The following is a 25051-nucleotide window of genomic DNA, read 5'->3' on the forward strand; positions in this document are numbered from 1 at the left end:
TGAGAAGCAACCAGAGAAAACCAACAGATTAACGACAAAATTTTGTTAGCCCATGGACTGCAGCTTGCTACCCCAAATATAAAAGAATTCCAATGTTAATGGAATGGATGAAATGAACCGGATATATTTCAGGCATATTCCTGCTTTCTTAAAAAAAAAAGTTTTGATCTTTTCTACAGAAACATTCATACCCCTACTAAAAATAATTTCTCAAAAAAAAAAAAAAGAATTCTTACATGCAATCTAAACAGACATTTGCACAGAATAAGTTGTATTTATTTTTACACAGCACAAATACAGTCGACACAATAAGTCCATAATTTCCTACAAAACTTATAAATACAGCTGAGAATCTAAGTTCTTATAGCCTCCTGCATATCATTCATAGTTACACTCTATGGAATTTATTCCACAGCAGTAGAAGAGAAGCTTAATTTAAAGCATCAGGTTTCCCAGGCATTACAGTTCCCCTCATTCTCTAATACATGCAGTCTAACTGCTTATAATTCCCCTTAAGCTTCAATGGATAAGTAAAACTGTTAGAAAATGGACATCATTCTTAAGTCTGAAGGTGATTCTACCCTCCATGAAAATTGAGTCTTTTAATGTAGCTGTGCTTAACATGAATATACACTGAACTTTAAACAAACTTTCCAGTTCATATACCATTTTTGGACATTTCCCCTTGTTCTATAAATTGCAAGGAAAATATAAACATGATCTGTAATCTAGAATTTTCTCACAATATTTGCTAAAAGTTAAGTCTAGAATTTTATAGTGAAGTAGTATGGTCCAGTTGTTCAAATTGTAGACTTAAAAACTTAATACATGTTATTATGGTATAAACTTTCTCCCAATATATCTTACAGAAGTGTTCTTTCATTTTGTGAAAGAAGGTTCGGTTTGTCTTTTTACAATATTGCTAACATCAGGCCTATATGTCCCAAGAATAATGAATCCAATAAACAATGAAAACTTGGGTGAGGCTGTTGTTGAATGCTTCAACCAGATTCTGATACACAGGCAGATTTCATTATAACATTCAGTGGAGTGAAAGTCTTCCTTAAAACTGTGCTCCTGATAGGGTGGAGATAGAGTAATGAACTGTTAGTCCTTTAAGTAAAAAAAAATGCATGGAGTGGTCATACAAAAGTTTCATTCTCTGCCTGTAGTAAGTAACTTGAGGGCCTTCTGCAGATTCTGCACAGCAGTGCTTACATCTTCATACTGCAAAGCACTGCCAGCGTATTTGCAGTATTTCTGGGCTCTAGCAAAGTCTTCTGGAGTTAGGCGGATATCTCCTAGAAAACAAAACAATAATTAAGAATAGAAAATATTCCGTGTAGGGCAGGTACATGCTTAATTCAAAATTATACAAAATATGTAAGGTTATAAAATACTGTAAAGTTTTAAAGGTTGTAAATTTTCTTCATAAACTTTAATTTTTTGTTACTAATAGAAACCAAACACATACTAACACATAATACTAACATAAGCAAAATTTCCTTTAAAAAACCTAGACTTTATATTTTAGCAAATTAATTGTAAAAATATAATGAGCTGTGTAAAACAAAGAAAGCGTGACTTTGGATGTAGTCTAGGATTGCCCACTCTCTCTCTTTTCATGGGCCCATATACACAACTACATAAATATAACCCTAATTTATATTAGTTGTAGGTTTTGTTTTTGGCTTTTAACTATGAAAAGACTTGGCATTTTTATAAGTGCTGTTCAGAAACAAACAAACAAACAAAAAACCCTTTCTGGTTTAGCCATGATGTTAAGTAATTAAACTACCAAATTAAACATGCAAATAAACCTAATTATTTCTCCAATTTCTTCCCTTTTTTGAATATGTGTGTAGCTGGGGGCTTACACATGCCTCTTTTTATTTTTTTCCAATTCAGGTAGAGAAATATAAAGAGAAGGAGTGACACCACAGCACCAGAATTTCCTTCTGTACCATACATAGTACCATCTAGATAGTGCAAGGCTCAACTTGAGCTGTGTGCATGGCAAGGCATTTATCTACTCAATAAGCTATTCCTCCAGCTCCTATTTCTCTAAAATTTCTTCTCAACTATAAACATGATTAGCACATGTTAATGCAAGTTAAGTATTTGGGTTAAAAAACACACTAAAACATTTCATTTAAGATGTGAGTATACTTGAGTACATATATATTTCAAAAGATGAAATTAAAAACTGGTAGAGCATGGGTCTTTCATGCCTCAGGCTTCTAGTATGAGCCCTGGCACCGTGTGTGTACTTCTTTCTCTTTCTGAAACTTTTTCTACTAAGGTCTATTAAATAAACATATTTAAAAATTATATCGCGTGGTCAATAATAGCAGATGAATCAGACTGAAAAATGTTTTACTAACATCTGGGGATTGAAGTCAGGACTTCATTCACAAAAGTTTGGTGTTCTACCTACTGCACCGCATCCCAAATTGCATAACTTAAAACTTTAAATAAAATTAAAATCTGCCTCCAAAATAGAATTCTTTATTCTTTTTCTTTCTTTCTTTTTTTTTTTTTTCAGCAAAGAGCCAGGGCAGGTGGGGTGTGGCAAAATAGAATTCTTTTAATTTGTGCCATTCTAATGTTAATATTTAAAAAATAAACAGAGAAAGCAGAAAAGACCTGAGAAGTGAACCAAAAAGATGAATGTGGGATGATCTCACTCATAGACAAAAGTTGAAAAACAAGATCAGAAGGGAAAACACTAAGCAGAACTTGGACTGGAGTTGGTGTAAAGCACCAAAGTAAATGACTCTTGTTGAGGGGGAGGGTTCAGGTCCTGGAACATGATGGCAGAGGAGGGCCTATCGTGGGTTGTATTGTTACATGGAAATGTTATGCATGTACAAACTATTGTATTTTACTGTCGACTATAAATAATAATGCTGTCAACTATAAATAATAACAGCAAAATAAAAAGACCAGAGTAGATATTCATATTTCAGGAAAATAAATGTTTGATTTCAGTTTACCTAATTTTATATTCAAAAGAGAAAATACCATTTAGTACACCAAAAATAAAAGCTGTTTTTTAACACTGAAACTTATTGTAAGTCGTAATCAGAACTAGAGAGAACATATTGTTTAGAGATGTTGTCTAATATGTATCTTTTTTTAAATGAAATTTATGCTTTCAAGTTCCAAATGGCTTCAGACAGGTCCATTTTTAACATGGCTGTTGCTCCACTTCACGGTCCAGCACAAGAGTGGGTAGAGGACACAATGCAAAATGTTGCATAAGAATTTAAGGTATTGGTGTGTTCAGAGCAGATACCTAGCACAAAATAATTAAGACTGTACTCATGTGAGAACTATCTTGTAAATCATTATGCCCCTAATAAAACAATAAGAAAAACAGGAAAAAGATAGCTATAGTTAATCAGTCAAGATGCTTATTAAGATATAAAGAGTCTAGCTCAAAAGTAGCATCACTTCTGAAGATCCCCACATATTCAGTTGACATAAACATCAATTTCCAAGATAGTTTATCTAATTTCATGGAGGAGATACAATATTAATTTTAAATATATCTAAAATGGGTCTTTAGAAACTCCTTTTTTTCCATTTAGAAAACAATTTATTCTCTTTTATTGTCTAAAAATATAACAAGAAAACAAAACTCCTATATTCTTACTAAGTAGCCATAATGGTAGTGTAGATTTTTCAGCTCCCCAGCTGTAGTAATGGCTCAACTTGTTCCCTCGACTTTCTTTTTTAGTTTTTGCCTCCAGGGTTATCACTGGGGCTCGGTGACAGCACTATGAATCTCTTTTTAATTAGGTAGTTCGAGAAATCCATCTACATCTGAAGTGAATACCTTTTATAATGTAACTTCAGTGTGTGCTATTATAAGTATTTTTTGATTAGAATGAAATGCACAGACAGAATTTTATGAAACCATTTGGTCTTCAGTATTAAGCTTTATATTTAACAATCAAGATTTTTCTGCTTATGTTTTCTACTGGGTTCAGCTTTATTTATTCATTGTAATAGCTCTTTATATAGACTTTAGGAATTCATTACTTATTTGAATATCAATTTCATCCTAGTCTACTAAGTGAATTTTAACATTGTAATGAGGGGAAGAGAATCTTCTGTTGTGTGGAAATGAATACTTTTTTTTTAAATTTTTTAAAATTTATTTAAAAAAGGAGACATTAACAAAACCATAGGATAAGAGGGGTACAACTCCACACAATTTCCACTACCAGAACTCCGTATCCTATTCCCTCCCCTGACAGCTTTCCTATTCTTTATCCCTCTGGGAGTATGAATCCAAGGTCACTGTGGGATGCAGAAGGTGGAGGGTCTGGCTTCTGTAATTGCTTACCTGTTGAACATGGGCATTGACTGGTCAATCCATACTCCCAGTCTGAATACTTTCTATTAGTCAAGTCTGTTAAGAAATAAGACACAAGACCTGGAGCCCCACCTCCCCATATCCCTGCCCTACTAGGGAAAGAGAGCGACAGGCTGCGAGTATAGATCAACCTGCCCAACACCCATGTTCAGCAGGGAAGCAATTACTGCACATGCTATTAATAAAATTGGGATTCGTGGTCTGGGAGGTGGCGGAGTAGTAAAGCTTTGGACTCTCAAGCATGGGGTCCCCAGTTTGATCCCTGGCAGCACATGTGACGGAGTGATGTCTGGTTCTTTCTCTCTCCTCCTATCTTTCTCATAAATAAATAAATAAAATCTTTTTAAAAATTAAAAAAAATAAAGTTGGGATTAATAAAAAACATTTAAGGTAACTTATATACTTCAATGTAAGTAAATGCTAAACTGCATTTAAATGTATAATAACCAAAACAACCATATAACCTGGAAACTATTCTCCTAAGCATTTTTCAAAGAACAGAGTAACAGTTATTCAAAGAGATTTATGTACACCTAGATTCACTGCATCACTATATGCAATAGTCAAGATTTAAAACAACCATAGTGTCAAGGATAGATTAATGGAGAAGGAAGTTGTGGCATATAAACTCACTGGAATACTACTCAGCTATAAGAAAAGATGAAATCTTTTATTTTGCTACAACAAAGGTGGGACTAGAAGGAATCATACTAAGTGAAATAAGTCAGAAGGATGAGATTTAAGAAACTGTGTAGAAAAACACAGGGTGAAGCATTAATAAGCTGTAGTCTATTTTGGTAGGTCAAAGCATACAAAAGGGAAGACATGGGAAGAAAATAAAAGAGGGTTGAGGCCCAGTGCCCCATGGTGGAAGGAGATGGTAATCTGGTGGTAGGTGAGGTGCAATATAATTTATTTCGGGGAAAGGTCAGACTGTATTTCTGTGACAACAGTCTTATATTGAGTGGACTAAGGTTCAAGCCACTGGTCCCCACCTGTAGGGGGAAGTTTTCTGAATAGTAACACAGTGCTGCAGGTATCTCTGTGCCTTTCCCAATTCCCCTTTCCTTTCAATTCCTATCTCTACCCAATAAATAAATAAAATTCAGATTATGTCTATTGAAGTAACTGTGGAGCCTATCTAGAAAATGGTCATATGAAGACAGACTAGCCATATAAAGGGGTCTTGGTGGAGGGGACAGAGGGATCTTCACTAAATCAACATAGAGGATTTTTTTTTAATTACTGTTTCCAAAGAAAAAACAAACAAGCAATATTTCATATCCTTTCCATATGATGTTTGGCCTTAATTGTTTCCCATATCTCATACTACTCCTTAGGCAAAAAAAAAAAAAGTACCTAAAATTGTTGAACAAACTTTCTGTACTGAGCTAGGAATGATAAGGCAGGTATGATACTCCTGTCCTAACCTCCTCAAATAAAATGTTTTCTTTTATTTCATGACTTAGAGGTAGAATAAACTTAAAGTCTAGTTCCTATTTACAAGAAGAACAGAAAAATTTAGAGGGAACTAAAACTGCAAACACAGTATCAGACAAAACTCACTAACAACTACTAAAAATGACCCTGGTCTTCATTCTTGATACAAAAGGGCTAAACTCATCTAACAAAAGATTTTCTTTGAATGAGAACAACAGAAACAAACAGAACAAAATACCAGAGAGAGAGAGAGGTAAATTAGAAAAGGAGGAAAGATTGTAACTAACAAACTAATCACCTGTAAACTAAATAGTATTAAAATAATTATCCTTAAAGATTTGTTTTTAATTATAGTCAATTCCTAGCCCCTTTGATAATATAGTTCAATACAGATAAGAAAGACCATAATCATAACACATGGTAAACTAGACTAACCTATCATAAAATTCCATGACAGCTCTATTATGTTTACGCCACCCTACCCAGCAGTATACACACAAGAAGCAATTTTTTTTAAAGGTATGGTTCTGAATTTTGATTATTTATGATAATATGCAACAATATTGAGTCTCTGGATATTTGAGAACACAGGCATTCAAAGAAATTTGTTTCAAGATACATAAAAATTTAAATACACAGCACTCCTAAGGTAAAATGTCAAAATATGCTCAATCAAAAGATATGTCACAAAATAGTTGACTTACCCTGGGAAATAGTACTGAAAAGTGAGGGATCAATGGCTGGAACAGTCTGTGGAGTAGGTTGGATAGTATTACTTGTTACACCTGTTAATTAGAAAACCACAAATAGATTAAAACATTGTATCTCTTAATTACATAAGAAATAAATGGTTACCAAATAATTCCATTACTAAATTCTCTTGAAACTTTCATCTGTCACTTGATATATTTATTTGATGTTGCAGGTAGGTGAGCAATTTCAAGAAAAATACACTTTCAATGTTTACATAAATGTATCATACAGTTTATACTGTATATTTTTAAATTGTGATTAATGATTTAATCTGCTTCTCAATTACAACTAAACAGATTTCTGTTCCACCTTTCAAATTTTTAGCCAATCAAATAATTTTAGAGACAGGGTGGGATATAATTATGATGTAGTCTAATTTATGAGATGAGAACATTTCTTCACCCTGCAACTCATTACAAATTATGCATTACAAATTTCCCTAGTTTTTAAGATGATACTGTTATGTATCTATTAACCAATCAGTTTTAACTTTCTGTTAAGACTTATCATAACTGTCATGTTCTATGAATCATTTCTGATTAATATTAAGCAACGCACCTCTGATAATTAATCACCTAAAATTAGCATGAACTTCTGAAACATCAGACTTAAGTAATTCAATCAGCAGAAAAGCAAATGAAAAAAACTGATTATGCTAAATCAATGAATTTAAAAAGTCACTGAAAACAGGATTGCTACCTCAGCCCTTCAAATTTCCATCCCTACTAGAATTTCAGACAGAAGGTCCAGCCACATAAATTGTTTTGCTTGCAGTCGGTCTTTCACAAAGCATAGTTTAAAATACCTAGATTATGCCACTGTTAAATACAGAATGCTTAAAATGCATTTCTCTTGGACATACAGAAATCAAACAAGTAATGACCTCTCTTCTTTCTCGTAACCATTCATGCCCATAAGCATCTGTCCTAACCCACTGTTTTTGTGTGCCCCACAACACCTAGCAAAGTAGAAAACATGAATTAGGAGCCAGCATGAAAAGATAAGATGGCTGACATAAGACCACCTACCTACCAGTGACTTAGAGCAGATGCAGTAACCACCCACCTTTATCTGTACAAATCAGAGGGACTAACACAGTCCATTCAAAATATGAATTGGCTAGTCATGGACAAGGGGGCCTGACTTAAAATTTTTTAATGCTTTATTTATTTATTTATTCCCTTATGTTGCCCTTTCTGTTTTATTGTTGTAGTTATTGATATTGTCGTTGTTGGATAGGACAGAGAGAAACTGAGAGAGGAGGGGAAGTCAGAGAGGGAGAGAGAAAGGTAGATAACTGCAGACCTGCTTAACTGCCTGTGAAGCGACCCACCTGTAGGTGGGAAGCCAGGGGTTGGAACCAGGATCCTTCTGCTGGTCCTTGCACATTGTGCCACCTTCGCTTAACCCGCTGCGCTACCGCCGGCTCCCCTGACTTAAATTTTATAAAGCTAGAAGCCCCTTAGCTCAAGGCAGATCTACTTTTTCTAGCCCTTTGTCCAGGATGTATTATACCTATAATGCTTTTTTCTCTGTATCTTTTTTCCTTTCCTTAACTAAATAAATTTTCTACTCCTTATGAAGCTTGCCCTTTGGTTTATGCCATTTCCTAAAGTCAAGTCCACAGTCCCCCACTAGTGGATGCCTTTGACTAAATAATTCTGTATTATTTGACAAAATCTGGGAGTATCCTGTGAAGTCTTTCTGGGGGGGTGGGGAGGAGTAACACAAGAACCCCTCCTAGGTAGCTGGTACATTACTACATTACTATAAGCAAAGGTAAAGCAAACAAAACAAACAAGCCAAAAAACCCCAAGAGGATTAGGCTGAGTAAAATCTCATAATTACAGACAAGCACCTACAAAGAAATTACTGAGACAGATATAAATAACTTTGACAGCTCAAATCAGTACTTCTTATAAGTAGAACACTGATAAAAATTTATAAACTATTGTTTTAAATTATTGTATTATTTAGTTTATAAAGCATTAAATATAAAATAATCCTATTATTCAATTTTCCCCAACATTTAATGTAAAAAGCATGTTTTGAGAGACAAAAAGCTGATTGCTGTATCACTTAAATCTTATTACATAGTGTAATATCAGTGATTGCACAAGAGGCAAACACAAACAACTGCTTTCCCTGCCCTCTTTGTAAATCCTCCCCCCACTTTTGATTTTTTTGTGAAAGAAGTCCATGTATCAGTACACACTATTCTTTTCAGCTATCTTAAGGATTTCCCTTTGATAACAGTGTATCCTGAAGCTTTTATATGAGAGAAAATAAATCATTTTTAAAGTGAGTAACAGGGGAAACATCTGCTATATTTATAAACTAAAAATGTTATTTCATTTTCTATTAGGTAAATATCCACTGATTTTTTAAAACTCTGAAATATAATAAAAAGACTGCCAGCTAGAGGAGGATATTCTATTATCTTAAAATAATCTTAATGGGAAAAATATGAGAAAAGCAGCTTTGACTTGACAGAATTTTAGTTTCTTGGAAAGGACTACAGGAAGTAGGTGCCAAAAACATAAAATTGAAAAGACTTGGGTTCAAGTTCTAGTTATGTCACTTACTTCGTACATTTTTAAGTTTATTTTCCTAGAATAACTGATAAATTTCATTAAAAATCAAGAACCAAGAACAATAAAATCTAGTATAGTTGTGAGAATTAAATGATGAAATAGCATTTAAATGCAAATTCCAAGAGTGTATATAGTAAAAGTAGAGTTTACCCTTAAAAAAAAATCACAAATAACAACAATAATAACTACAACAATAAAACAAAAATAAAACCAAGGGCAACAAAAGGAAATAAATAAATATTTTTAAAAAATCACAAGATTTTTATTTTATTTTATACTCATACTAGCACAAAGAAAGGGGGGAAGGGACTTATACGAAAACTTATCAGTTCATATAAACCTTAATAAAAGAAAATCTCCCAATAGAAGTCTATGGACATATACATTGCATAGCCATAGTGTGAAATTTCACTGCCTCAGTCTCTTTCTCATTCAGATCTAGAGAAAAGAGAGGGGAACAGACCACAGCACTGGAGCTTCCTCTGGTGTCCTGTCACCTCCACATGGTACCAGGTTTCAAACTCAGGCTGTGTGCTTGACAAAGTATACAATCTACCAGGTGTGCTAGGGCTCCAGCCCTTTCATGTGCGCGCATGTGTGTGTGTGTGTGTGTGTGTGTGTGTGTGTGTGTGTATTTATAAGTAAGAAATAGTCTGTTAATTTGAACATAGAAAGTCAATATTTTAACTTTCCCTGTAGTATAGTACACATAATAGGAACTATGAATGATTCAGCTTATACTTGAACTTTTTCCTATCAGATATAAACACATCATACATTTATATCTGTTTATATATATGTAATGCATGCCCATCACAACTCTACCCTGTTATATTATCTAAATCAATGCACTTTAAAAAAACTTTTCTGTTAACATTAGTATTGTATGCCCAAAAGTGACACTTCCCTTGTTCCATGAAATGAGTCACTAACTTGCTGTCTGAGGGTTCAAAAAGACAATGGATAGTTAATGTTATCATCACATTAATTGGTAATTGGGTTAACTTTGAAAAGTCCTTTTGTTAGGGTTTGCTGTACAGTACCCAGTATCTTGTATATAGCTGTGCTATTGGTTGCTTCTGATCTACTTGGTCTAGGTCACTGATTGTCAGAGAAATGCAAATTAAGACAATACTAAGATACCACCTCACTCCTGTAAGAATGGCATACATCAAAAAGGACAGCAGCAACAAATGCTGGAGGGATGTGGGGACAGAGGAACCCTTTTACATTGCTGGTGGGAATGTAAATTGGTACAGCCTCTGTGGAGAGCAGTCTGGAAAACTCTCACAAGGCTAGACATGGACCTTCCATATGATCCAGTAATTCATCTCCTGGGGTTATACCCCAAGGACTCCATAACATCCAACCAAAAAGAGGTGTGTACTCCTATGTTCATAGCAGCGAAATTCATAATAGCTAAAACCTGGAAGCAACCCAGGTGCCCAACAACAGATGAGTGGCTGTGAAAGCTGTGGTATATATACACAATGGAATACTATGCAGCTATCAAGAACAATGAACCCACCTTCTCTGACCCATCTTGGACAGAGCTAGAAGGAATTATGTTAAGTGAGCTAAGTCAGAAAGATAAAGATGAGTATGGGATGATCCCACTCATCAACAGAAGTTGAGTAAGAAGATCTGAAAGGGAAACTAAAAGCAGGACCTGACCAAATTGTAAGTAAGGCACCAAAGTAAAAACCCTGTGGTGAGGAGTAGACATGCAGCTTCCTGGGCCAGTGGGGGGTGGGAGTGGGTGGGAGGGATGGGTCACATTCTTTTGGTGGTGGGAATGTTGTTTATGTACACTCCTAGTAAAATGTAGTCATATAAATCACTAGTTAATTAATATGAGAGGGGGAAAATTAATTGTATGTCTTGAAGTTTTTCAAAACACAAACTGAATCTTTTTAATATATAGGCTGTGTATTTGATAGGGGGACTCCCTCAACATGTTTCACTTCAGACTGTGTCCAGAGACTTCACGTGTGGAATGACAACCCTTCAACTTCATTACTCGGGTAAGACCTTTCCTTTCATAGTATTCTCTAATTCCATCTCAGGTGGTTCACTTTCTAACAAAGTCCCAAAACCTAGATATACACCAGTTTCTGTGAGAGAGAGAGCATATGTTCACACATATCTATAAACTACTGCAAAATATATGCCTGAAAGCAGAAGTGCACTAGAGTTTTCAGTGAGTACCCCCCTCCTAACATTTCCTCTCCACTATTCCAAGCTTTGGGTCCATGATTACTCAACAATTTGTTTGGCTTCATATGTTAACCCTCTTTTCAGTCACCAGGTTCCAGATGTTATCAGGATGCCGGCCAGGCTTCCCTAGACTGAAGACCCCACCAAGGTATCCTGGAGCTCCGCTTCCCCAGAGACACACCCTACTAGGGAAAGAGAGAGGCAGACTGGGAGTATGGACTGACCAGTCAACGCCCATGTTCAGAGGGGAAGTAATTACAGAAGCCAGACCTTCTACTTTCTGCAACCCACAATGACCCTGGGTCCATGCTCCCAGAGAGATAGAGAATGGGAAGGCTATCAGGGGAAGGGGTGGGATATGAAGATTGGGTTATGGGAATTGTACCCCTCCTACCCTATGGTTTTGTTAATTAATCTTTTCTTAAATAATAAATAAAAAATAAAATTAGATTAAATTAAAAAAAGAAAGAAAAAAAAGTTAATGAAGTTAATTTGCTGAACACTGATTTTGTGTTAAACACAGTGCTACTCACTTTTCACACTTTCTCTCGACAACTAAAACCATCAATGAGAAGAATGATTAAATCAATTTCAAATGAGGGAAAGCCTGAGAAGCTGATAGTAAAGTCTAGTTTTGTAAGGGGCTAAACCTAATACATTAGTAACTATCTAAACAATGCATCTGATTCTTATGTTCACCTTCAAAAATGATACTTGAGTCTGAGACTCTTGGTTAGTATTCAAACTTCCTTCCTTGTATAATTCAAACAGTATTCATCCAAGGCAAATGACACCAATTAGGTTTTGCTTACATTGCACTACAGTGGAAATGTTGAGTGTTACTACAACACAATAAAATATCTGAAAGTGTTCCATAAAATTTTACTTACAAAATTAATTCAAATTGGTTTGCCTATTAGTGCCATCACATAAAACACACAACAAAAAACCAGCGTAAAAGATACAGAATGATGACACATAAGATGTGTGTTAAAACTATTCAGGTTATTTATATGCTTAGACAAAAAAAAATGAAACATATCTGTATATAAAATTGGAAGTTTTAGAGGGCAGGACAGTAGTGCAGTGGGTTAAGCGCACATGGCGTGAAGCTCAAGGACCAGCGTTAAGGATCCTGGTTTGAGTCCCCGGGTCCCCCACCTGCAAGGGTATTGCCTCACAAGTGGTGAAGCAGGTCTGTAGGTGTTTTTATCTCCCCTCATCTCTATCTCCCCTAATCTCATTTTCTCTCTGTCCTATCCAACATCATAATCAATGGCAACAACAACAATAATGACAATAACAAGGGCAACAAAAAATGAGAAAAAATGACCTCTAGGAACAGTGGATTCATGGTGCAGGCACTGAACCCCAGTGATAACCCTGGAGGCAAAAAAAAAAAAAATTGGAAGCTTTAAAATACTAAGAAAAAAGCTAATCACAATTGCTACTACAATGCTGGGAATTAAAAAACAAAAACAAAAATGTTAAAAAATGTTTTTGCTTCAGTTAAATGTTATTCAACTGAAGCAAAATAACCTAATGGTATGGTTAAACCAAGACTGACAATTGAGTCAATGATTTAATGCTGTTATATAACAGATATAGTAGAAATCAGGGTTTAAAAGATTCTATTAATTAAATGTTTCAGAAAGTTTATGTCTATAGATTACTCATGTTGGGATGAAAGTATAAATTTAAGAACAATTTTAATGTAAGTTGAAATAAAATTTAAATTATTTTAATTATTTAAATTTAATTGCCTACTTGGGAGTAAAACTCATATACAGTACAAATATAGGAAGAATATCTGTGCAACTTTTAAAAGTGTCCTTTACATACTTATATTTACTGGGGGTGAATTTTGTCAGATTATTATTATTATTTTTGCCTCCCAGGTTATTGCTGGGGCTTGGTGCCTGCACTACAAATCCACTGCTCCTAGAGGACATTTTTTCCCATTTTGTCTTTCTTGTTGCCATTATTATTATTATTGTTGCTATTGATGTTGTTGTTGTATAGGACAGAAAGAAATCAAGAGAAGAGTGGAGATAGGAGGAGACCTCTCTATCACCGCCCGTGAAGCGACCCCCCCCCCTGCAGATGGGGAGCCAGGGGTTTGAACCAGGCTCCTTATGCAGGTCCTTGTGCTTTGCACCATGTGCGCTTAACCCACTGCGCTACCTACTGACCCCTGGATCTTTTTTTTTTTTTTTTTAATGAAAATGTGGACATGCATTTACAATTTATTCAAAGACTGGGTATCATTTTTCTGGCATTATAGTCATATATTTGTGAGCACAAAATTATAAAAATAAACAAAGAAAAACTAATCCAGATCTTCTATATTCCCTTGTCTGTGATTCTACTGCAACTCATAAGACTCTCTGCCTCCAAGCCCACTCCTTTTATCCACAACAGCCATACTGAAGACAGGCAAGGTACCTAAGAGAATGAGCAAGAAAAATCAAATCTTTCATATCACCCAGATAGCTTATAATAGATCTCTCTAACCCCAGTGCTATTTTTGTACACTGACGGGGAAAAACAGGGGAAGGGGGAAAAAAAACCAAACTAGACACAAAATTTAAAAGTTTAATTAAAAAAAAGAAATTAGAATATAATGGGTATTAAAACTTCAACATAAAGGATTTGACTTGTTCTCTTCCCTTTCTTTTTGGAGGGTGGGATTTTGTGCATGCAGGATTCTACCACGCTGAGCAGTCTTTTCTTTCTGTCCCTTTTTATTCACATAGAAACAAAGAGAGACAGAGAGAAAGAAAAAGGATGGAAGAGTAAAGTAAAAGGAGAGATACCACAGCACTGCTTACCTATTTGTGAAGTGTCCCCTGGTCTTCAGACTGGGTAGCTTATAAGGAAAGCTACCTCATGACCACAGGGTTAAGTATTTGTGGATTCCGATAAAATTTAAGGATCCTATAATGTTCAATCACCATCATACAATATCACAAGTGTGATAAAAATAACCGTTCTTACTTCTGAAAGAAAAGTCCAAATGAGTTAACGTTTAGTTTCCTACCTGTGCTGTGAGGCACTTCTGGTGTATTAGCTGGAGCGTGTGCGCCAGGAGGAATTTGTATGCCAGTATAGCTACTTGGTGGCATGCTACTTGGGTCATAAGCAGATGATGATGGCTGAGGTGGCTGAGTGGGCAAAGAGGCTGCTCCAACTTCTTCATTTTCTTCAACATCTATTACATAACACACATACATATACACATATATACACAGATTAAAATGTCAAATATTTTGTAATATAGACATGATAGACCTCCAAGTGCAACTCTTTAATGCACTGATAACCAGGTTCTTTTATAATAGTTTATTTTTTTCTTATAATACTTGACTATGCATGACAATTTAACTAGCACTTCCTACTTCTATAAAGCTTTGCATACAGAAACATTATTTTAAAAGGAAGAGGGGAACCACAGCATTACCGGCATATGCATTGCTGGGATCAAACTTGGAACCTCATGCTTCAGAGTCCAATGTTTTACCCACTGTACTATCTCCAGACAGCAAGATATGTTTTTCTTAAAAATAAACTTTTATGAGATGGAGCGATGCTGGGATACTAGTGCATGATAGTGGAAAGGACCTAGGCTGGGTACAGACGGTTATTATGGGAAATGAAAGACTATGTGTCAACAATTGTACTGTAAATCATTACCATCCCTTCCCCTCCAATGGGGGTGGGGGGTGAGAAGGTATAAAGTTCTCTTAAATCCACTCTTTAAACTTATGAATACAAGAATATTAGCAGAGACATCATAAGGAAAACTCATTAAGTAAAATTTTGTTTTTAAACATACCTGCAAAATTTAGACAAATCATATTCTGAACCATATAACAAAGCAAACTCAGAAAGCATGTTTCCTGACAAAGAGTGTATTAAATTAGACATTAATAATAGTAATATTGTTAGCAAAGTCCTAAATATTTAAAATTTGAACAATATAGTTCTAAAACTGTATTAGTGAAATATAAACATTTTGAATTTGATATCAAAATCTGTGAGGTTGATAGTTTCCCATGCTTATATTAGGAGAATAAATGCTTTTCAAGATATAGAAGTTAAATCAAATTAAACTTCAGAGAGGGGAAAATGACAGGGGAAAGAGCATTAACACAAAAAGGAAAAAAATAATGGAATAATCGTAAGTAAATATTAAGAGAAACTGGACTACCTATGGAGAATGTCCTTTTATCTTTAAATATCTATATGGTCATTACTACAGTGGTACATAGATAGAAACTATTAAAACTTGTCCAAGAAAAAAAAGATGTGTTTTGAATTGTCTAATGTCAACTGATGAAATAGAACATATATCTAAAAAGCTTCCAACAAATAAACATATGGTATAGGCAAAGTAGTAAATTCTATCACACATTTATTTTTTAATGTTAATCTTACAGAAGTTATTTTCAGAAACAAAAATTTATTTTGAATTATGACCATCCCTTAAATTTCTCTTACAATCTACAAAATTATCTTTGTTTAACTCACAAAAATACTCCCTCTCCTCACCACTCACTTTATTTTTACTGCTACAGAATTGCTGTTCAACTTTTTTTTTCTCTCCCCTTTTATGGATAGAGGCAGGAGAAAGGAAAAGATACCACTGTATCAAAGCTTCTCCCAATTCCATGGGGTGGGGGGGGGGGGGCTGTGTATGTCCATACTGGAACCTGAGTCTTACACATGACAAAGAAGGCTACACTATCCAGGTGAGCTAATTTGTTGACCCCTCCCCTCCTAATTCTTAAAAGACTGGCCTATTTTCAATCTATTAATGCTAAAAAATAAATAAATAAGTAAATAAATAACATTAAAAATGTACCTTGAATAAGCAAACAACAACAACAACAAAATACAAGGACAAGTTTCTATCTCAGAATGTATGTGATCATTACAGACTTAGGGTTCTGCAATATACGTACTGTTCCCTCAAGGGAAACTTACATTATCATGTTAGATGGCACTTTCTTACTAGGCTCAGCTGAGAAGATAAAGATGACAGTCAATCTAACTAAGGAAAAAAAATGTTATCTGCTTAAATTTATGAAAGAGCCTAGACTTGAGAATAAAGAGACTTGGATTCAAATCTTAGATTCAAACTAATTAATTACTGGATAAAGATGTCCAGCTATTTTCAGATGTTAAAAGGACTACAAAGCGGGAGGTGGTGAACCTGATAGAGTGCACTCATTACCATGCAGAAAAACCTGGTTGTTCAAGTCCCTGGTCCCCACCTGCAGTGGAAAAGCTTCATGAACAGCAGAACAGTGCTACAGGTATCTCTTCATCTCTCTGTATCTCTGTCTCTCTGCCTCCAGGATTATCACTGGGGCTTGGTGATGGCACTATGAATCCACTGCTCCTGGCAGCCATTTTTTCCATTTTATTATATAGGACAGAGTCAAATTGAGAAAGAGGGAAATAGAGAATGAGAGAAACATAAGATACCTGCAGATCTGCTTCAGTTTCTGAAGCATCCTCCATGCAAGTGTGAACTGAGGGCTCTCACCTGATTCTTGCATGGATCCTGTGCTTAGCACTATGTGCACCTAAATGCACCACTGCCTGGCCCCCACATTCCTCCCTATATCTATAAAAGAAAATAGAGGAGATCCAAAAGGCTAACAAACATATGAAAAACTGCTCTAGGTCACTGATTGTCAGAGAAATGCAAATTAAGACAATACTAAGATACCACCTCACTCCTGTAAGAATGGCATACATCAAAAAGGACAGCAGCAACAAATGCTGGAGAGGTTGTGGAAACAGAGGAACCCTTTTACATTGCTGGTGGGAATGTAAATTGGTACAGCCTCTGTGGAGAGCAGTCTGGAAAACTCTCACAAGGCTAGACATGGACCTTCCATATGATCCAGTAATTCCTCTCCTGGGGTTATACCCCAAGGACTCCATAACATCCAACCAAAAAGAGGTGTGTACTCCTATGTTCATAGCAGCGAAATTCATAATTGCTAAAATCTGGAAGAAACCCAGGTGCCCAACAACAGATGAGTGGCTGAGAAAGCTGTGGTATATATACAGAATGGAATACTATGCAGCTATCAAGAACAATGAACCCACCTTCTCTGACCCATCTTGGACAGAGCTAGAAGGAATTATGTTAAGTGAGCTAAGTCAGAAAGATAAAGATGAGTATGGGATGATCCCACTCATCAACAGAAGTTGACTAAGAAGATCTGAAAGGGAAACTAAAAGCAGGACCTGACCAAATTGTAAGTAGGGCACCAAAGTAAAAACCCTGTGGTGAGGAGTAGACATGCAGCTTCCTGGGCCAGTGGGGGTGGGAGTGATGGGTCACATTCTTTTGGTGGTGGGAATGGTGTCTATGTACACTCCTAGTAAAATGTAGTCATAAAAATCACTAGTTAATTAATATGAGGGGGAAAATTAATTGTATGTCTTGAAGTTTTTTAAAACACAGACTGAATCTTTTTAATATATAGGCTGTGTATTTGATAAGCAGACTCTCTCAAAAGTCTAGACCAAGTAGATCAGAAGCAACCAATAGCACAGCTATATACAAGATACTGGGTACTGTACAGCAAACCCTAACAAAAGGACTTTTCAAAGTTAACCCAATTACCAATTAATGTGATGATAACATTAACTATCCATTGTCTTTTTGAACCCTCAGACAGCAGGAACCTCACATCTCCACTATAGAGCCTCTACTTCCCCCAGTCCTGGAACCCTTGGATAGGGTCCACTTTCCCGTATGCCTCTCCCAATCCATACCAAATAATATTGCATCTGCCGATCACAACCTAACCAACACAACGATTGCCACCTCAACATGCTTCACTTCAGACTGTGTCCAGAGACTTCACGTGTGGAATGACAACCCTTCAGCTTCATTACTCGGGTGAGACCTTTCCTTTCATAGTATACTCTAATTCCATCTCAGGTGGTTCACTTTCTAACAAAGTCCCAAAACCTAGATATACACCAGTTTCTGTGAGAGAGAGCATATGTTCACACGTATCCATAAACTACTGCAAAATATATACCTGAAAGCAGAAGTACACTAGAGTTTGCAGTGAGTATCCCTCTAACACTTCCTCTCCACTATTCCAAGCTTTGGGTCCATGATTGCTCAACAATTTGTTTGGCTTTGTATGTTCACTCTCTTTTCAAGTCACCAGGTTCCAGATGTCATCAGGATGCCGGCCAGGCTTCCCTGGACTGAAGACCCCACCAAGGTATCCTGGAGCTCCGCTTCCCCAGAGACCCACCCTACTAGGGAAAGAGAGAGGCAGACTGGGAGTATGGACCGACCAGACAACACCCATGTTCAGCGGGGAAGCAATTACGGAAGCCAGACCTTCCACCTTCTACAACTCACAGTGACCCTGGGTCCATGCTCCCAGAGGGATAGAGAGTGGGAAAGCTATCAGGGGAGGGGGTGGGATATGAAGATTGGGTGGTGGGAATTGTGTGGAGTTGTACCCCTCCTATCCTATGTTTTGTTAATTTATCCTTTCTTAAATAAAAAAATATATATATGTATGTTGAGAAAAAAAAAGAAAATAGAAAAGAAGAAGAGGGAGGAGGAGGAGGAAATGAAGGGGAGGTAGAAAAGGGGAAGAAGAAAGCAAGGAAGAGGAAAGAGAATAAATGGAAAAGGAGGAAGTTATGATTAAATCTAGTAACATGTAAAATGCTTAGCAGAGTGACTAACACCTAGCAAGGGAACCATAAATATTACTATAAAATATGAATATATTTTATTAGGTTCTTGTTCTCTCCATTTAAATGTGTGTATTTGTATCTATATTTATAACTGTACAAATAAAGAAATAGCTATAGATGAACACAGAGAAATCAGCTGGTTGTCCAAAAGCCAGGAATCAAGTTTTCACCAGCAAATGAGCTGTGCCAAACCTTGATTTGGACTTTCATCTAGAACTATGAGAAAAGAAATATAAATTGTTTAAGTCATTCAACCTATGGTATTTTGCTATGGCAATCTGAGCAAACTACAGCAGTAAGAGACAGGAATATGAAATAAAATGGTAAAGTAGGTTGGTGCCAGTCTTGCTAAGTAGGCTAAGGGTCTTGGATCTTTTTCCTGAGACACTTGCAAATAACAGGACTAGCAATCTAATATAATAAAGAAGAAAGTTTATAAAATATTCTAAAACAATAAATTTAAATAAAGAAATGTTGTGGCAATATATTTCAAAAAAATAAATTCCATGTCATAAGCAAGCGCAATACTTAACCATTTTTTAGAATTTTTAAAACTCTTTAAGAACTCTTTAAAACAGAAATCATATAAACTCTCTCAGGGATTTTCGAGAGCATATGAAATGTGTAAAAACTGATCTGCAAGCTTTAAACAACAACTATGCAAGGTATTTGTTATTAAAAAATGATTTACTCTCTTTAAAATTATAAAGAGGCAACACTGAATTAAAAGTTAACATAAAGGACCTGCTACTGTGTTGAGGAAATAAGTGAAACAAAGGTTTTCTGTCCTCCATACTTTTTCCTTCTTCTGTCTTTTAAAGCTAGGTTTATTGAAGCATAATTTACAGACAGCAAAATATAGACATTCTGTTCATAGTTTTGACAATCATATACCATGGGTAACAACTACCACAGCTAAAATATAGAATATCCCTGTCACCTCAAATCCAATACTCCTAGAGAAAGACACTTGTAGAACTGCTTCACCACTGCAGGTGGGGAGGCAGAGGCTGGAACTAGGATTCTTGCATGGGTCCTGTGCACTTAACCCGGTGTACTACTGCCCAGTCCCCTCCCATATTCCTTTGTAATAAATCACTTGTCATCTCAGACATTGAATACTTTTATTTCTATTTTCAGAGCATGACAATTTCCAGCATATTACATATATAGGTGTAGTTTTTGTGTTTGGCCTTCTTCACACACGGTTAATTTCCTTTAATTGCTAAATAATATTGCATCACACAGTGTTCCATAACTTGGTGATTCAGTCACAAACTGATGTCATCTAGATTGTTTCCAGATTTTGGCAATCATGAATGTTTCTGCATATATTAAGTGGGGAAGAAAGCCAGGTGTATAACATTGTACAGATTACCAATTGCGTGAAAAAGAAGAGGCTCTAAGTTCCTACTTAATTATTAGTTCAAAAGAAAACAACACTGACTTATTTGGGCTTTGGTAGGGTCTGATGGAAATAAGACATTCACTTCATATTTTTTATATATTCTATTAACTCTGAACTATGTGAATGGATTAGCTACTATGTATGAAAAAATAAAAATACAATTATGAAAAAATAAAATATGCTTAGTGGCTTGGATATATTTTAAAAATTATAAACAGACTGTCTGTAGGAATTAAATCTGATTAAAGACCAGAGATAGTCAAGTTATTTTGATATAGATATTAAAATAGTTTGACCACAATCTCTACCCATCCCTAAATGAATGATTTTATATTCATGGAAACTGATCTTGATGGAGTAACTAAATTTGTACTGATATTTCTAAAAACTCTGAGTAGTGAGACCAGAGAGACAAAAGTAGGAAAGGTGTGCACCTTGCCATGTATACACAAGCCCGGGTTTGCGACCTATTACCACATGAGAGTTTCACAATATGGGGAGAGTGGCAGAATGTTCTGGTACTAAAGTGTACTTTTTTCTCTCTCTTGTCTATATAAATGAAAAAAAAGTGAAGTCTCACATACACAGGTCCCCTGCTCCAAAACAAAAATAGAACTTTGAATAATGCATTAGACAACTGAGATTAGACAAAATCATTTTATTTCTGTAAATACATACCATTATCTTCTTCAATTCCAACTGGACCTGCTTGAGGAGTCTCTCCATTCTTTAAACAATTATGAATATATGTTGCCTTCCACCTTGCATACTTTCTGTGTCTCACATTCTAAAAGAAATGTTTTTATATCAATTTATACTGAAGCAAAAAAGACAAAACGAAAATATGTATTTATGCTGATGTAAAACAAAAATTTTATCTACATGATACAGTTCTGAGAGTCTGGCAAGCTCCCAACCCAATCGCTGGTTTCTAACAAATGTCTTGGGCTCCACAAACACCAAGAAAACCACTTCTAGAAACACAAGCAAGCCTAGTTCTCCTTTTAAGATTTTATATTTCAAAAAAAAAAAAAGATTATAATGGGAATAAAGTAAAACTTAGAACTCATGCAGAGGTAGGACAAGGACAAATGAAATTTTGAAAGTAAGTATAAAATAACAATAGATTATATTATTTTCATCATGGGAAAAAATGGCCATCTGTTATAATCTATGAAAACAAAACAAAAAAATTACTAGAATGACATGGGAAATGACCTTTTAACCCAGAAAATGTTATTTAAAAGTTCTGAATCTCAGTTAGCTCAATTCAAAAAAAGGGAAAAGCCATAAGGAGAACTGAAAATATCAGTGATGAACCTGCTAGTTTGTTCTCTCGCTCTGACTCTCTTTTAAATTGTTATTTATATGCCAATTATGCAAAATATTTTTTTCTTTTTTTATAACATAAATTTATTTTAATTTTCTTTATTGGGTGGATTGATGGTTTACAGACAACAGTAAAATACAGTAGTTTGTACATGTGTAAAGTTACTTAGTTTTCCACACAATTCAGCCCCCTCTAGGTCCTCCTCTGTCATCACGTTCCAGGAACTGAACCCCCTCCCCAACCCGAGTCTTTCACATTGATGCAATACACTGAACCCAGTCCAAGTTCTGCTTTGTGTTTTCTTATTTTCTACTTCTTTAAAAAAAATTATTATTAATAGTGATTTAATAATGATTGACAAGGTCCCTCCACTAGAGTGTCATATCCCTTCCCCTCCACTGGAAGGCTCCCTATTCTTTATCCCTCTGGGAGTTATGAACTAAAGATCTTTATGGGATACAGAAGGTGGGAGACCTTGCTTCAGTAACTGCTTCTCTGCTGGCCACGGGCTTTGACAGGTTGATCCATACCTACAGCTTGTTTCTACTTTTCCCTAGTGAAGTAGGGCTCTAGGGAGGTGAGGTTCCAGGATACACTGGTGAGTTCATCTGCCCAGGGAAGTCAGGTTGGACAAAAGACTTTCATGCCTGAGCCTCTGATGTCCCAGGTTATAAGAGATGATCAGTGCTCTGGTTGAAAGAAAGAAAGAAAGAAAGAAAGAAAGAAAGAAAGAAAGAAAGAAAGAAAGAAAGAAAGGGAGAAAGAAAGAAAGAAAAGAAAAGAAAGAAAGAGCTAAATTTCTGTAAAATAAAGTAGTATCTTACCTTTTAAAAATATCAGAGTGAATAGTACAAGGGAGCTAAACATCCTAAAGGGAGGAAGCGAGAGAAGAATGAGAGGATGAGAGGGACCCTGTACAAGATGGGGTTTTGGTGAAGTAAGTGGTGCCTACACATTTAAGGTGGGGAAATAAGAAACTGTACTCATGTGACAACTGTCTTTCCATCAATAAAGTTATCTGAAAACATAATTATTAAAAATGAACTATAAAGTGGCAAAAATATACAGGACTGAAATGTCAGAATTTTGCAAGGACTAGTCATTTTTAATTTGTATTTTCAACTGGCATTTATGATACCCAAGGAAAACTAGTATCATTGTTATCAACTGTGAACTTGTTAAAATACATAACCTTCAAGTCAATCCCAGCCTTACTGGCTCACACCTAAATGAGGACAATATCATCAAAGGATTATGTACAATTATTTGAAAGAAAATATGGTTTTATCAGGTGAAAAATAACTAATCTGTACCTTTCAAAAATTCATTAGATGTCACTAAGTGACAATGCAACATACCATAATACTTAGCTTAATATTTTATGCTATATATAGCCATTATATACTACCACTAGTTAAATGGCATGTAGAAACCACTGAGTCTGTGTATTTAATTTCCTCTTTCTTATCAATCACCTTATTTCATTTAAAAAGTACATTCTACATGATTTCCACTTCCTTTCTGTTATAATATTTTTACTCAAAACCATGAAGAAACTTTTCAAGAGATCCACATTTAAAGTCTGAATTTCTTGTAGAACAGGAGATGTAACAAGAGATAAAAGTGCTGGCCTTTTAGGTATGAGATTCTTAGCTATGCATGTGCCAGAGTTATAATATGGTTCTCCATCCTCATATAAAAAAAAATCATCTTAATGCTTTTTAGCTAACAAGTTATAGATGCGACCATGATGCCAACTTGACTTCCTTGGGCAGAAGACCTCACCAATGTGTCCTGGAACCTCACCTCTCCAGAGCCCTACCCCAGTATGGAATGATAGAAACAGGCCGGAGGTATGGATAGACCTGTCAATATCCAGCCATATCCAGCAGAGAATGCCATATCCAGCAGAGAAGCAATTACAGAAGCCAGACCTCTCACCTTCTGCATCCCATAAAGATCTTTGGTCCATCCTTCCAGTGAAGAGGAGGCTATAAAACTCTGGTGGTGGGAACTGTACCCCTTTTATCCCACAATCTTGTCGATTACTAGTAAAAAGTTCATATTAAAAAAAGACTTTTCTTCTTTATCATTAAATTCCTTCCAGGAAGAAAAGTTTTTCTTATCCTTTTTAGTTCTTAATTTGGGCACACAAAGAATGACAGAAACATAGTGTGCTCCAAACTGGTATTGCAGGGAAAAAAGTGGAATCTCTATCCTATTTAAATCATTGATGACTTGAGAAACTATACTTGCTAATGACACCAACAGTCTATTTCACTGTGGTACATCCAACAAATACTTTTCAGGCATTATCTTACTAAACATCTCAGCAACATGTAAGAATTGGACCATGGACCATTGCAATCTTTATAAAAGTTTCCCTTCTCAGGATTTTTATGACACTTCATCTTCTGCCTATGTTTCCTACTTATATCCTCTGGATAGTAAACCTCAGTCAGAACTCTAAATAAATCTTTACTATGCTATATTTGTAGTGTAAATGTTTATTTATATGGACTCTATTTTCCACATTAAGTAATAGGAAAGCCAGTGGAAATCTAAAGTACTGAACTTGTTTTTTTATTTTAATTAATTTAATTTAATTTTACAAAAGCATTGCTCAGCTCTGCTTATGGTAGTGTGAGGAGTTGAACCTGGGACTCTGAAGCCTCAAGCATGAGAGTATCTTTGCATAACCATTATGCTATATACTCCTACCCGAACTTTCTTCTTTTAAGAACATATATTTTGGGAGTCTGCCAGTAGCACAGTGGGTTAAGTACATATGGCCCAAAGTGCAAGGACCTCGGTTCAAGCCCCTGACTTCCCACTTGCAGGGGAGTTGCTTCACAGGCAGTGAAGCAGGTCTGCAGGTGTCTCTTTCTATCCCCCCCTGTCTTCCCCTCTTCTCTTCATTTCTCTCTGTCCTAACAACGACGACATTAATAACAACAACAATAAAAAACCAAAGGCAACAAAAGGAAAAATAAATAAATATAAAAAAATTTTTAAAGACTATATATTTTATTATGAAAGAGAGCAAGAGATAGAGAAGCAGGGGGATAAGAAGAGACTACTGCACTGCTCAGTGCTGGCATATGGTAGTAGCAGAGATTGAACCTAGGACCTCTAAGGTAGTTCAGGCTGGTGTTCTCATAGGTGGAGTTATC

General features: G+C 35.7%; 1 protein-coding gene across 1 annotated transcript in view; it reads right to left on the reverse strand.

Moving 5' to 3' along the window:
* Positions 1–254: 254 nt before the first annotated feature.
* Positions 255–25051, reverse strand: part of VTA1 (vesicle trafficking 1) — a 51416-nt gene continuing 26619 nt past the window's right edge. Inside the window, exons 5-8 of the mRNA XM_007525867.3 lie at positions 21227–21335; positions 14429–14599; positions 6529–6609; positions 255–1301 (exon numbers count right to left, since the gene is read on the reverse strand). Coding sequence (XP_007525929.1) covers positions 1156–1301; positions 6529–6609; positions 14429–14599; positions 21227–21335 — 507 coding nt within the window. The 3' untranslated portion in view covers positions 255–1155. The remainder of the gene's footprint in view (positions 1302–6528; positions 6610–14428; positions 14600–21226; positions 21336–25051) is intronic.

Source organism: Erinaceus europaeus, chromosome 4 (genome assembly GCF_950295315.1).
Source record: "Erinaceus europaeus chromosome 4, mEriEur2.1, whole genome shotgun sequence".
NCBI lineage: Eukaryota > Metazoa > Chordata > Mammalia > Eulipotyphla > Erinaceidae > Erinaceus > Erinaceus europaeus.